Consider the following 16,128-nt stretch of genomic DNA (forward strand, 5'->3'; position numbering starts at 1 on the left):
ATGACAAGATCCAGCGGGAGCTCGACGGGACAACTCACAATATGAAAGTATTTCAGGAGGTCTCTACACTGATGTGCGGAAGCGGTTACTCGAGGACTGTCTTGCAGTGTAGGGAAAAACTGAAAAAGATGAAGAGTGAGTATCGCGTAGTGAAGGACAACAACAAGCCGATTGCTCCACCTACACTGCGTTACTATAGAGCAGTGATTCTCAAATGTGGGTACGCGGACCCCTAGGGGTACGTTGGGGTACTGCAGGGGGTACATGAGATTTAAAACAAAAACAAGTTAATTAAAAAAATACCATGCATGATTACAAAAATAATCTTAGTAGCCTACAATAAATTAAATAGAAAACACAATTTTATATAAAATATTCCTAGAACCACCTCATATAAACATGTCAAATGTGTGTATTGTATAGTTTTGCATAATATATCATTTTGTTCATTGGTTTGTTAAACTTCAATTGAAAAACTCCTTGGAAAAATCTGTTTACATTTTTTTTCGTTATGTTATTATTTTTCATGCATACAATTAAAAATATCCTTAGTTTGTTGTAATGCATGCATGAAGGAGTAAATAAATCACACACTGAGGGAACATCACTATATTGGAATTATTTGTATAGGGTTTTTCGATCAAAAATGTTCGGGGTCGGTCAGGGCTGAGAAAATGTTTCAAAGGGGGTACATTACACGCCATGTGAGCCAGAGCCATATAATAGAAGAGTTATGACATCTCCGTTCACTCCAATGGACCACTTTTTTAAAGCAATGGCGGATCGTGGAGCCTCTCAATCGTTCCCCGGAAGTTAGCGCCAAGGCTAGCAGAGCAGTAGAGTTGCAGCATAATAGACCGTTCGTGACGGATTTTTAAAGGTAAGAAGAAGTTTAAAGATTTATATTGCGGATATTATCAGTACATCTGATTCAAATTAACATGTGTATTAAAGGATGTCAGTGGATTATCCCTAAATTAGTAGATTTAGGGAACGTTTACAGATAACAGATCAAGCTAGGATACCGAAGCAAGTTAGCAACACACGTTGAACAGCCTTTTAATTGTAAATTCCGTTCTCTTAATGTCATTTCGTCCAACGTTGTTGAATTAGAGAAGAGGGGCTTCTAAACTGGATTGTATGCGGGGGTGGAGGGAGTTAAATATTAGATAAATATAACTTTGGTGCGTGTAAGAGTGAGTGTTTTTAGCAGAGCCATATTGTGTCCTTGTGATTATGTTGATTATTACCTGTCTGTATAATGTTGCAGCTCAGCTGATTTTGGATTGATGGCAAAGGGAGAGGGACTTAAGTGAGAGTGAAAACACAAGGTAAGTTTAATACTACTGTTTTATATAAGTAAGCATACTAAACATGTATTCTATCACTGTATTATATAAGTAATCTTGTTAGTAACCTACTGTATGGCAGGTGGAGGGGCAGTGATGTTACAGGTGGAGGAGCAAAACTGCAAGACTGCAAACTCACAAGACAGAGAAATCAAAGTTTGTTCTCCAGAGAAGAGGTTGATTTCACTTCAATTTTTTATTTCATATTTTCTAAAGATGTGGAAATGGCAACAAAAAAAACTTGAGAGCTGTAACCAAGACAACTGTAACAACATGAGTAGAGAGCCACCAAGGTTTTTCAAGTCCCTCTCTCCATTTTTACCAGATGTGGGACATCGGGCATGAAATAAAGCTGCCCGTCTGGTTTTTCTGGATGTGGCACTGATGTTTTATTTTGGTCCACCCCAAAGGATTTCCACATGGCTCGGTTAGGGCTACCCATGTCGGTGGTGACATCAAGCACATGTAGCCCTATGAATGCTGCCCTCTGTATTATATCAATAATGATTGGCCTGTACTCTGCTCCATTGGTAGAATTGCCAGTGTAATGATATGCCACTACTTGCTTCCACCGTGTTGTGTTTCCAGCCAACATAAACACACAAGCATGTGTTGCCACCCCTGTGTGACCTGGTAAAGTCACATCACCGTACAGTTTGCCTGTAATCATGTCTAACTCCACACTTGGTGTGATTGCCATTTCATCCAAGGTCAACACACACTCCCTTTCAAGGTCTGTCAATCAATCTGCCTTCAATTTTAGGAAATCAAAGACCTCTGTCAACACACCAGGCTCAAACTTAACACATTGCATCCTTCTTTGCAGTGTCCTTATTCCTGGAAGGGGAATCTTCAATTCCTGCAGAGTTTTGTAACCCGTTGGTCCGTACCCAAAGGGAATTTGTAAAGCCTTCCTGTTAAGCCCGAAGGTCCCCGCCGACGGGGACCCTGATTTTTTTTATACACACTCACACAAATATTTTTTATATTTTTTTAAGAATCTTTTTTTTTTTTTTTAATGGAATGAATACCTATAGTGATTATTCAATGTAATACAATGATTTTTATAGTCTGGTATCTGAAAAAGGTCAAATGGCACTGATGGGCCCAAATGGGCCCAAATGTGCCCAAAGCTTATTCCGCCTGGACTTTATTTTCATAAACCTCTCTAAAAAGGTCAAATGTCACTTGTTTTGCCTCAATCTTGATACAGAGTACTTATTATATGTTATAATTTGGATTCCTAAAGCTTTTAGGCTACTAACCCATCATTCAAGGTTGGTCTTCACTATAAGTAATGGGTTTTCTTTAGGCGGAGACAGGAATTTACATTGTTTTGCTATGTTCCATCTGAATTTACTCTGACACAGAAACATCTATATTGATTCTGACACTTCTACATCCAACTCACAGATGTAACCTTGCTTTGATAACAAAAAATATTCATATAAACCTTTTAGAAGTGAAGTTACAGTCATTTGTTCTGGGAATGTCATTTTCGAGCCTGAAACCTGAAAAACAGGCTCGGGGTTTAACAGGTTAATTGTCTCATTGCTCCATTTCATCCCCTTTGTGGTGAGTCTGCCTAATGCCTTAAGTTGGTCTTTTGAAAACGTTTTCTTATATTTCTTGTCCCTAATTTTCACTGTTGTCTTGAGAGCTGCATTTTCCTTCCTGGTTTTTCTTAGTGCAGCCTTTGCTTTTTTGGTGATTCCTTCTTGGCTCTTTAATTTTCTCTTTAATTGTTTTAATAGATCTGTTTGACTGGCTGCTGGTTCCCTCGTATGCTGACTGGCTGCTGGCTAAGTGGGTGGTGTCCGCCCTCCCTGTCTCTCCTCACTAGCCATGTCCTCTCTTTCTTCACCCTCACTTTCCTTTCTCTCAGTCTCCTCATCCCTTCTTCCCTCAATCTTTGAGACTAATGTAAGTAGAAGACATGGCACTGTACATTTTCGAACATTTTAAATATTATACCACTTAAAAATAAGAAATATTACTTTTGTTACTAAGAGTTCATACTTATTATACCTGTGTCACCTTTCACACTATAGCTGTGATCATGAGCTATGGGCTTTGTAGATACAGGTCCTAGGGTGAATCGTGGTGCAGGGGCCCTTCTCTTTTTGACCACAGGGCACGAAGATGGTGGGTATAGCCTCTGCTCTCAGCCTAGTCTTGCCCTTTTTTGTCTTGACAAACTGGTCTGCATCAAAATGTGCCTGCGGAGTGACTTGAGGTTACTTCACACACAGAACTCAGTTTGTCTGCCCACATACATATTCCATAGTGGTTGAATACACAGTATTAGGAAACACTTTATACTTACTGGACATGTTATACTCATTACATACTGTATATAAAATATGACAAAGAATGTGAGACAACTTTATAGAAATTCATATCACATCTGTTACTGATGCCATTTGTCATACTTTGTTAAACTCACAAATAATAAAGTTCCATAACTTCAGTTGGGAACAAAGACCACACCTTATCTCCCCAAGGCAATTTCCCATCCAATAGGTGTGCTATATAGGTGTGTATAACCCTTTCTCCTGTCTGTTACTCCCTCTTTCAGCACAAGAACCAGAGGGGGATTCAATGGAGCCTGAATACCTGCACTGAGACCCTCACCCTGCACCCTGAGTCTCAACTCTGTGTTTTTCAAGCCTTTCCCTGTTTTTTTGTATTAAACAAAACATTAAGCTTTCCCAATGGTGTGGTTTTCGTTTTGTGAAAAAGTGCAAATGCAGTGTTTGTATATAATTACATCACATATTTTGTTGGTGTTGGTCGTGAAATTGCTCCTGCTGACTTGAGCCAGCCATTTTTTCCATGTTTATTGAATTCCATGTATTTGCAATGGATGTTCCTAAAACAACACATTTAACATCATCATCATGCTGCTGCTGCTAGTCCTTTGATAGTCACCTGTCGCCGGTCTCCTGTCCTTTCTGAAAGCCATAAAGATGACATTAGTCATTTAGATAACTTGTGTCCTCAATTACCATGGGATTACTGAAACTACCATGAATTTAAGAAAATGGTAGAAATTAATCTAATCTGAATTTTAAAGCATTACTTTAGATCCCCTCCCTCTAAATATATCAATAAACATTAGAAAGTGATGCTCCTGACTACTATACAAGTTTAAGAAGATAATATTGGTTTTAAAGAATTCAAAGCTATAAATAAACAGCAACAGGCTCTTTAACCAAGGCACTGTTAGCCTAACATGTAAACTAGTTGTTCACACAAATCCTAATATTATCACTTAATATTAGCAAATTCTATTTTATTTTTTAAAACATATTGATGTAAATACATACACATATCGATTTGTTTTATAAATATTGCAAATCAAAACCTTTATTCACTAATAATTACCAAAAATCGTAGTTCTATCTCCTGTTATCAATGCATTCACATTGCCCGCCATGAACTTCCGGGGAACGATCCTCGTCTACATGAACCACGTGACGATAACCGTTTTTGGACTTCCGTTGTCGTAACTCTTCTATTATATGGCTCTGGTCTGGTGGTTCCTCGGTTATAGCTCCTCTATTATCACTCATCGCTCCTCCGGCAAAAATAAGGCCATTGGGACGCTACTCAAGATGGCGCAGACAAATCAACTTCCGGTGAGACCGAGGAGCGAGGAAATGAAAAATAAGAGAAGTGAGATGGGCCCGCGAACAACAAACTAGACTTTTGAAACTACAGGAAGATAAGGAGGACTTTTACAAAAAAGTAATAGAGATTGTTGTCCAGAAAGATAGCATGGACTTCATCTTCAAGTCAAGGTAAGACCACAATTGTAATGCAAATGGTATCTTACTAAGAAAGAACAATCCAATATTTAAATTGTGGGTAGGCCTATCCTTTTGTTGAACGGTATGTTTAAAATGAATTGAAGCATCAGACTAAAAAGGCTTTTGAAAATAACCGAATATTTCGATTAAGGTCAAAATATAATATTTGTAAATCTGAGTGCCTCACCAGCCATGAACCTCACCGCACGTCACTGGTACACAGTAAAAGTACTTCATTTTATTTCTGGTAGAAGTCAAACTAGTACCGAGTCCAACAGTTTCGTTAATAAAGAAAAACAAATGGACGGTATACGGATTAAAGATTTAAATAAAAGTAAGTATGTTATTTTGTTTTGTTAGACTCACACAATAATACTCCCAACCCAGAGCATGTGATGTAGAAGTACATACTATACTTTTTATAACCAAATATTATCATATTATTTGCATTTCTTTAAAACATTTTTTTTCTAGGCATTAGCATTCAAAACAATTTAAATGAGTTAAATTATACATGGCTTTGAAATTGGAAGAATGTTGCTTCTTTGTCCAGTAGGGGTCAGTATTTAACTAGAAATGGTTTTATCAGTCTTTTTATCTAATTTCTTTTTATCTAATTTCTGTTCCCACAGAGGGGTACAATATGAAACATTTCCCAAACATTTCTTCATGCTTGAACCATTTTAATATTTTAGTGAGTTTGGGTTTGACATCATGTTAATCCAGCTGCACATTCTATTTTTGTACAAGGGACCAATTACATTTTTCAAAAATGTTGGAGGCTGACACATCATGAATTAATATCCCCTCGAAATAATGTTTAGCCTGGTCACCTTGACCACCAGCTAAAGCAATAGTCAGAGAAACACTGTTCTTATGTTCATGCTGTACTGTAACCACCTATTATGCAGTCTTGTGTGTACAGGCAGTACACATAAAAACCAGGTTGAGACTTGCTGATGATGTCACGGCCGGGATGCCTGGCCCACGTGCGGGCATCAGTGTGTTCCAGCCTCGGGGAGGATCGACAACAACAAGGACTGCGTAGCACAGGCGCAGTCAGATGCGGAGCGAGTCAAATAATCCAACGAGTGTCGGATTATCGCCTGTCTCCAAACCTCTACCAGCCGATAGCGTGGGACGCCTCCTCTCTCAAATTCGGCGCTGTTTTCATCTCACCTTGCTTCTCCCACCCCCTTGATGATGATTTGCCAGGAAGATGCGCCTGTCTGAAATGTTCGTTGACCTTCGCCTCCGCGCAGCAGCATCGAAGCATTGTGAAGCGCTGCCACAGGAGCGCCCCGGCTCCCGCCGCTGCCCCTAACCTCCCTGCATCGCTACAGATACCCGTGCTGTGACTCTTCTAGCCGCTCATCTTTCATTTTTTATCAACCAAGAGCGAGGCAGATGCCCCTCGCTCTGTCATCCCGGATTTTACTATGGTGGAGTTTCCATCTCTCAGTCCTTACTGGCCTCTCATCCGCTTTCTGGTGCCTTTGGCTATCACCAATGTTGCCATCGACCTCGGAGAGCAGGTAACGTTTCTCATTTGCTAGCGTTGTTTTTCCACTCATTAACAAAAAGGCAAGCTTTGCCGTTTGATAGCAGTGGCTAACGGTTTAAACGCTTTTTATACACCGCTGTGAGAATTGTGTTTGTGTGTGTCAACCTCTGCTGTTGCTGAGCAGCATTTTTTAAGCTCCAGATAACACCGTGATAATGACGATCCTGGTGCTGTCAGTTAAAGACGGTTGGCTTGTGTTGTAGCTACAGTTAGCTTAGCTGACAGGCACCGTGAAGGCACCCATTAGGATAGATATACATTATTTAGGAGGAGGGTGAAGAGGAAGAGAGGGAGGGCCTGTGTTTATTCTGAGAAGATGTTTTGTCACCTCTGTCTGTCACCAAATGTATTGAGCTACTGCGGGTTTTCATTTATTAACCAGCCTGACCGAGACACGCACTACTTGCCTGTGATTTGTTTGTCAAATGATTTATCAGGAAATCTCGGTCATGGCGGATCATGTACACGGATAAAACGTACAGGCATTTGATTTCCTTTTGATTGTCATTTCCTGCTTGGACACTTCCTGTCTTTCCTCAGACTGATCTGGAGGCTGCCCTCTCCCAAGAGCAGATAGTGTGAGACACACATTGTGGCTCGTGTCAGGATTAAGCTTATGTAATGTCTCTGTTAGCTGGTATAAATAGCACACACAGTCATGCAAAGGAAAAGGGCAGCTGTAGTAGTTGTTCCAAATGGAAACACTTCTGGAATATAGTGTGGGTGTTTCCTGTCCTGACATTATGTTGGCACTCACTGCTTTGCACTAGTTCAAGGTCTCACTTTTTATTGTGCCAGTAAAGCACATGCAGGTCTTCAGTTTGAATGGGATGGAGGGCCATCTGGTCAGAGATAAGGTTCGGCTAAGTCATGGTCATGTGGGCTGGTCACGCTGCCATACTGAACTTCTCTTTCCCCCCTCCCTCATGTGCTGTCTCCTTGCCCGGAAACCTCACCCTCTCCAACCCATATTATACTTTCCAGGCCCTCAACAGGGGCATAGCCACCGTCAAAGAGGATGCCATTGAAATGCTGGCCAGCTACGGCCTGGCCTATTCCCTGATGAAGTTCTTCACTGGACCCATGAGCGACTTCAAGAATGTGGGTTTGGTGTTCGTCAACAGCAAGAGGGACCGGAGGAAGGCTGTGTTCTGCATGGTGACGGCCGGGGTCATCGCGTTCGTCCTGCACATCTTGATAGGTGTGTGTTTAAGGGTTGTTTGTGCAAATCAGATGACACGCTGTGCTTGAACCGCATCCTGTAAAAGTTAAGTATCTGCGGAGTTCTAAAGTTGCATTACTGTATCACCCTCTGACTGCGTTTCTTCCTCTTTACTGCTCAAAACACTGACCTGTGGTTTCCTCTTTTTGTGTCTATAGCTTACACAGATTTAGGATACTATATCATTAATAAGCTCCACCATGTGGATGACTCTGTGGGCAACAAGACAAGAAAGGCTTTCCTTTACCTGGCAGCGTTCCCTCTGCTGGATGCAATGGTGAGTGTACAGTATTGCAGAATTATTTTACATAATGCAGTCGTGGATTTAAACACCTGACCTCAAAAGAAAGCTGTTTTTGAATCTCCTCTCCAGGCTGGTTTCAAGTGATAGGTGCATTCCCCGTGCTAAAGTCTCTCTTTCATTATGCTTTATAGCCTGTCATCCAGCTTGTGGTTGAGAAAATGCCCAACATAGAGCATTTGTTTTGAGTGTAAAGCTTGGTGTCTTGGGATAACATCTCTGTCCATTGTTCTGTTTTGAAGGCGTGGATCCACGCAGGGATTCTTCTCAAGCACAAGTACAGCGTCATAGTGGGCTCAGCCTCCATCTCTGATGTTGTGGCCCAGGTAATGAGAGCTATTATTTTCTTTAATTCAGAAAATTAAAAAAAGTTGAAGATTTTGATTATTTCTGATCACTGTTCTTCCCTGCAGATTGTGTTCGTGGCCATTCTCCTCCACAGTAACCTGGAATGTGTGGAGCCTCTACTCATCCCCATCCTCTCCCTGTACATGGGTGCCTTGGTCCGTTTCACCATTGTGGGTCTGGGTTACTACTGTAACATCCACGACAACATCCCAGAATCCAGTGGAATGGATGTGGGCGTAAGTGCTGTTTGCTGTTTATTCATAATAAAATAAGGATTTAGGCTTGTCTTTTCTAAAAACAACAGTGATTTATCTGCTTTGTTTTGATCCCTGCAGGGCGATGCCACTATCAAAAAGATGCTGAGTTTCTGGTGGCCCCTGGCCCTCATCCTGGCCACTCAGCGTATCAGCCGACCCATCGTCAACCTCTTTGTGTCCCGCGACCTCAAGGGGACTTCTGAATCCACAGAGGTATTAGGAATTTAATTCACCAAAAATATCTGAACTACTTTTTTCCTGGCACGTCTTATCATGACATAGGGATAACTGAAGTGTACATAAAATCTGGATGCTATAACTAAAGCTGCCACAAATTACTTAAACATAACACAAGTATAATTATACACTGCTGGTGGACATCGTTAATAACGACTTTACAGCATTGTGAAGCCACTGCGCTAATTTTCCCCTCAAGTTATTGCAGATGAAAAGCCAGATGCTTACACACTCCCTCTGGAGCTTTCTGGCTTACAGAGACCCTAAACTAATGGAGACAACACAAAGCTGTTTACTAGAACAAACTGGAAGTCAACACAGGCTGTCAGTGGTTTGGGTGATTCACCACGTTCATGTGGAAGTCAGAGCATGATTACATTGAGTGAAAACATTCCTTCATGGCCCTACTGTTCCTGCGTAAAGCTGGACACTGCCCATTGTTTGGGACACAATGACCAGCTCAAGGCTGCTTTACAATCATAAACTTGTTAGAAACCATACACTGCTATTGTAAAACACCTGTCATTAATTTAGCTGTGTGTGCCGCATGTGGTATTCTCAACATTACAGTAGTGGCGCGATGATGACCTACACTGTCTTTGTCATTCCAGGCTGTGGCTGTCCTCACGGCCACATACCCAGTGGGTCACATGCCCTACGGCTGGTTAACCGAACTCAGAGCAGTGTACCCTGCCTTTGACAAGGTAATCCAGACTCCTATTACTAGTGTTTGCTGCAGTGGTAACAGTTTATACCACTAATATTACTCTCTTATCAACAGAACAATCCCAGCAATAAGCTGGACGCTGGCTCCCCTGTCACCAAGTCGCACATTAAGAAGTTTACCTCCTGCTGTCTGGCTATATCATTCACGGTAAGATGAGATTTAATATTTTTCTGACACGTAATTAAACTTTCACAATATGTCACCAATGAGCTCAGCATGAATGTGCGGTGAACCGTTTGTTTTTACGGTCTGGATACAATCCCGAACATCTGACTGGAATATTTAAAGAAACATTAGCAACAATTGTGATGTCTTTAGCTTTTTATGCAGATATCATTAGAAATTAGGGATGTTCCGATCACCTTTTTTTGCTCCCGATCCGATTCCGATCATTTGATTTTGACAATCTGCCGATACCGATTTTTCCCGATCCGATCTTTATGCAATGCAAGTTATTTAAGAGAAAACAAAGGTAACAGATGCTGGCCATCCAACGCGATGAATTCAGCTATCTTGGCTGTTATTTCTTTGGCCTGTTCTGGGGCAGTTTCTCTTTCCTTTTAAAAGTCTCTGAAAGTGTCGGTTGTTTCAGTGCCGTTACCTGAGTGGCCGTTGTGTACTCGTCGTGTTGTTGTTGGTGTTTGTTTCTCAGGTGGCGTATTAGATTGGTCGTGTTGAACGTAGCTCTGTTCTTTCCACCACGCGGAACCTCTGCCTTGCAAACATTGCATCTGGCTGTTACACTGCCTTCGCTTTCAATTTAATAATACTTCCAAACTCCTGACATTTTCTCTGTCCCGACTCCCGAGTCACCAGCTGAACGTAGCCTCTCGTTAGCTTACTGCTACTATTAGACACTGCGCCCACTCTGTTGCCAGCTTTGAGAGAAATAAGCAACCAGGTCTGAAAACAAGCCCAAGCAACACATACATGATGTTGTGTCATTTTAAACCAAAACTAAGGCCTCAGGATGACTTTAAGACGTGAACATGGTCATTTTTGTTTTGTAACATTAAATGAAAAAAAAAAAGAAAAAAAAGTTGATTAAAAAAAAATATATATCCCGATCCCCGATTTTTTTCTCCCGATTCCGATCTTTTGAAAATCCAGTGATCGGCTCCGATCCCCGATCACGTGATAGGATCGGGACATCTCTATTAGACATGTTATTAAAAATGTAATGTCTCTTGGAAAAATGAGTGCTTTTTCATTTATAATATATTCTGATGATGTATTAACTCAATAAAAGTTGACAGCCCTTATAAAGTAACTGATATTATTACTTTGCAAGCATTGCTGTCATCCTGGAAATTGATACAGCTACTATTAAGTTCAGTATTCATTTTCATAATAATCACTCCTGCACTTGCTGTGTATTTGTTTAGTCTCATTGAAGTGTCCTTCAATGAGACTTGTCCTGGTGTCAGCTGTCCCACAGAGTGCCTTAAGTCATATTCAAAACGAGTCGTTTTATCAATCAATCAATGTTTATTTATATAGCCCAATATCACAAATGTTACATTTGTCTCAGTGGTCTTCACAGTGTGTACAGAATATCAGTATGACAATACGACACCCTCTGTCCTTAGACCCTCACATCGTACAAGGAAAAACTTCCAAAGAAACCCAGTTTAAAGGGAAAAATGGGAGAAACCTCAGGGAGAGCAACAGAGGAGGGATCCCTCTCCCAGGACGGACAGACGTGCAATAGATGCCGTGTGTTTTAAATGTCTAAGATGTATTTAAGATGCCTTTCATTCCGCATAAACTGCATATTTTTCGACAGCAGATTTATTATAGATAGTTATTTGGGATTGTAAATCTATTTCTGCACGTGTTGATGAAAAAGTAAAAAGACGCGCCCACATGCAGAACGCTCTCCCTGACACACAACACTTCTGCTATGATTACCTTTGCATGTACTGTAGGTCAGGGTTCAGAGCAAAGACTGGCAGAACCAGTCCAGTGTTATGCACAAACATGTTTGACACATTTTTGGAAACATTCCCAAAGGCAGTGCTGTGAATTTCTTTTTACGAGATACTGAACTTGATCTATTTCAGAAACTAAGACACATTTAGGATTTCTTAGAAAAGAGCTTCAAGGTAATCGTCCTGCTTCAGCTGTACACTAATTTTCAAAGTGATGGGGGTCCCTAGCTCAGCTTCAGGCGTACTAAATGTACTTTCCTTTTTCCATCCTGTCGTGGTTTCAGGTTGCTGAGAGAGGGAGACACATTAGGATGGAATTTATGAAGAGGCTAAGGGGGCTTTTGTTCCTGCCGCTACACTCCCACCCAAGCTTTAAAAGTTTAATAAAAAGACATTCACTTAAAAGATGAGTTAACACATTTCAAAAGCCCCTCGCAGGTGAACTTTTTCGGTTAAAGAATGATTGCTGCAATCACACGCTGTTGCTTTTTTGTTGCAAAAAGTTTAGATAATTATACCAGCAGATTGACAAAAACACTGTATTATCTAGGTGTTTTCTAGTCAATGATGATACAAAAATAATATTTTTTGTTAAGAAAAAGGAGACTTTGTCCCAGTTTTCGTAGCAACCCGAATAAGAAAAACAGGAAGTTTGTGGCCAAGGTTGGGTCTTTAAGGAGGGGGAGGAGGAGTGTGGCTCGCCAGATGTGGAATCCCAGTGCTGTAAACATGCATGTGAGGGTGTGTTTGCTTGACACAGCAGAACAGGCAGATAGATATCATCGTATCGTTGTTGAAAACACAAGCAGATAGCCGTCAAGCCAGAACTTGTTCTGATTATACATGGAAAAGAGAAAACACAATGTACAACAACAGCAGAAGCAGGCGCAGTGTATTTAAGAAAGCAACTGACTAATGTTCTATAACAAAACCGTCATCATATGAAAACAGACTGTCTAGGCTGTCGAAGCAGTGAGTGTGGATGTCTCACCTTGTTTATAGAAACCACACCTGAGTCAGGGGAGATGGTGGTTTCACTAGAGCCAAACAAATTAGTTATGTGGCTCCATCTTGCTAAAATAATGATAGATGGTAAGGTGATACCAAATGAAATCATCAGTTACAAGTTCATTTATATTGGTTCAAGGGATCAAAAACCACAACACCACCTCTTAACGGCTTTTGCTCAATGAATTATTTCCTGATTTTGGGAGATGTCTTCTTTCTTCTTTCACTTAATCAATTTTTCCATTAAGTATCACTTAGTGCCAGCAGCATAAGGTTATATAAGCAGAAGCGTTTGTCTAAATTGAGTAATACAATTAGGGATAATACAATTTTGAACCACTATGTTGAAAGCAATATTCAATCGTCTTTCTTTTTGAGAAATCCTTGTGTTAGAATGAGATTTGGTTTTCAAGATGTATATTAAAAAACAAGGGGACCAAGCACAGATCCCTGCGGTATCCGAGTGTAAAGAAACTGATGCTCTGACTCGTTCCTTGCCAAACTACTTGAAGCAATCCCTGTGAAAACTAAGCTCTTTGAGAAAGAAACCAGAGCAGTGCTGTACTCGAGATTGGGTGGACAGGATGATTTTGTGGTTCTGTGTCAAAGGCCAACGGCAGTTCCAGCTAAATGAGGCCTCAGCATTGCCGTTTAATCACTAACAGCAGTGAAGAAGAAGTGGAAATCATATTGGTTTAATTCAAGTAGATTGTTTTGAGGGAGGACATTTAAACCTGAGACTTGCTTTAAAACTGTGTGTATGTGAGGCAGTAGCGAGACCTGCATGAATATTTTAACTTGAGGTCAGTTCAGGATTGTCTTGTTCAACCTGCTTAAACAACAAGGCTTGGGGCCTGCTTAAACACTGTGGAATGTACCTGGAGCTCAGGGTTCAGTGATGGACACAATTGTTGTCCTGTTGGAGACAAAATAACAATAAAAGAGTTTTGATGACGATAGCTGATTGCATGTTATTCAAATAAGGAACACTTTTAACAGTGGAATATGTAGATTTAAAAAAAATGAGAAAGCCTGTCTCACCTCCTTGCATTGATGCCCGAGCAGCATGATTGATGGAAAGCGCAGGTGGAGAAGCAGATTTCTGGACGCATCTAGGTTTCAGTGGGCTAGTGTGTATAATATGTGACTGGCTAGCAAAGACAGGGATGACATCAGCTTTATTGACAGCAGGCTGACAGTGAGTGAGGAATTCTGGAACGTTTATCAGTATTTTTGGTTTTCTGCACGGATGTGAGATTTGTGATGGCCTTGAATGACACAAACATTCCGGGAAAACACCTTAATCTTAATTTGGAGTGCAGAGAAAATATCTTGAAGCTATTTTAAACAAATTGACGAGATCAGACAAGGTTATATTTCTGTTTTACACTCCCTAAAATGTTCATAATACACTAAAAGCTCTGAGATATTTTGGTAATTTTGTATGTGCCTCCGCTCCTGCTTCTGGAAACAATAGCATTGTCTGTCATGTGTTTGCTATCTCTCTTGATTTATGTGGGCTTCAAAGGCCCACATTCAATCTGATTCCTCTTGAGTTAATGAACCGATGAAATCTAATGAGGCATGCCGGGCGATTCTATTATTGAGCAGTGAACACAACAAATTAATTTTGCTTTTGTTCATTTTGTGTCCAGCTTTGCTTTGTGGTGTTTTGGACTCCTGGTTTATCAGAGAAGATCCTGATTGATGTCATTGGAGTGGATAAATCTTTTGCTGATCTGTGTGTGGTCCCGCTCCGAATTTTCGCCTTTTTTCCCGTGCCAGGTAAGACACTATTAGTTTTTTAGCATCAGTGTCCAGCTGCTTTCCTCGGACCAGTGGGGTGATTTTTCCACTTTTTGTGTTTGCAGTGACTGTTCGGGCTCATTTGACTGGATGGCTCATGACCCTGAAAAAGACCTTTGTGCTGGCCCCCAGCTCAGTTCTCCGCATCATTGTCCTCATCACCAGTCTGGTTGTGCTGCCTTATATGGGGTAAGTCAACACTTCAGAGAACAGTGTCAGGGTCACAAAGGTCAGCACCGTGACTCAGGCTTCCTCATAATGTAAGCTATTCTGGTCAAATCTGTTTTTTACAAGTATTTTAATTCCTGGAAAGATAGATCGGAGCGGATGATTCACTTCCACACTTCTAATATAATCCTTCATTATAATCCTTTGTGTTTCAGGGTCCATGGGGCCACACTCGGGGTTGGATCCCTCCTGGCCGGCTTCATAGGAGAGTCGACAATGGTTGCCATAGCAGCGTGCTATGTTTATCGACAACAGGTGAGAACATCTGGGTTTAGGTCATTTCAAGCGTGAGAGTACACACCTTTTTCCGTGCTTTTGCAAATCCAATCAGCAACCTTTTTTAACCACGCGTGTCTTTCACCTATCATAATAGTGTTTAGAGTGAGCCAGACTCACCAGTTCTCCTTTTCTCAGCGACTTTTAAGGATTTTGTGGTTTTTATTTCCACCGTCTCTGCAGAAAAACAGTGAGATGTCCAATGATCTGGTGGTGGAGGGTGAGGACTCCGCCCCTATGAGCGAGGTGTGCTCCAGGACTCAGATGGACGCCATTGAGGAGCTCCAGGAGGAAGAGGAGGAGGAACAGGGGTGAACTGCGACTGCAGGGGAAAGTAAAGCAGACCTCCATGTGGAATTTTGCTGAAGAGGAGACTTTCCAGTGTTACTGTATGGTTTGGTTTCAGAGGTTCTCCCGACAGACTTTGAAGAAGGGTGACAAGGTCTTCTTCGCGTCGACCTGCACACCATTAAACGCACACTGTAAAGAAAGCCATGCACCTCAAAGTGATCATTCATCAGTGTAAATACCGTTACGTCTACCCCCCTTTTTTCCTCCGTTCTCATAGTTTTGCATCATCACATCAGGCGGTGTATTCACCACTTGTGTTTACTGGTAAACAAGGGAAAACGACACAGGAGAACTGTTCCTCCTCAGCAACAAGAATGAAACGTCTGATGAGTGGTAGTGGAGTTGCCAAAATACTGAGTTCATTATATCAAGATTAAGCGACAAGAGCGTTGCTTGAAATCAAATAGACATATTGTGGGACTTGTTGGGTTGTGCAATCGTATTTTACATACACCGGTGTACAGATTATTGTTGTTTTATATAGGTAATGCAATGTGTATATTTAAATGCCCAGAGGGGTCAGGAATCCCTCCTTATATCATTGCGTGTGTTACAGAAAACAGTTATGATTGTTCACTTTCCATGCAGTCTGGGAGTCCATCTACTTTTGTTCTGCCAAGCATTTTCCCTGGTAGTTTCTGTCGTATGTACATTCTTATTTGGCAAATAAATTGCTTTATTATTAACCTTTGCTTTGTTGACATCTGCTTT

At 41.1% G+C, this 16,128-nt stretch overlaps 1 protein-coding gene across 1 annotated transcript; it reads left to right on the forward strand.

Annotated features, from left to right (window-relative positions):
* The first annotated feature begins 6,087 nt into the window (after nt 1–6,087).
* ankha (ANKH inorganic pyrophosphate transport regulator a) lies at nt 6,088–16,103 on the forward strand. Its single transcript, XM_034108252.2, has 12 exons — nt 6,088–6,696; nt 7,710–7,926; nt 8,106–8,224; nt 8,491–8,574; nt 8,662–8,832; nt 8,932–9,066; nt 9,702–9,794; nt 9,872–9,964; nt 14,412–14,541; nt 14,628–14,751; nt 14,946–15,045; nt 15,250–16,103. The coding sequence occupies exons 1-12, from the start codon at nt 6,601–6,603 to the stop codon at nt 15,379–15,381; spliced, it is 1,494 nt and encodes a 497-aa protein (XP_033964143.1). The 5' UTR covers nt 6,088–6,600; the 3' UTR covers nt 15,382–16,103.
* Nucleotides 16,104–16,128: the final 25 nt, after the last annotated feature.

The sequence above is a fragment of the Pseudochaenichthys georgianus genome, chromosome 20, assembly GCF_902827115.2.
Source record: "Pseudochaenichthys georgianus chromosome 20, fPseGeo1.2, whole genome shotgun sequence".
In the NCBI taxonomy this organism is placed as follows: Eukaryota; Metazoa; Chordata; class Actinopteri; order Perciformes; family Channichthyidae; genus Pseudochaenichthys; species Pseudochaenichthys georgianus.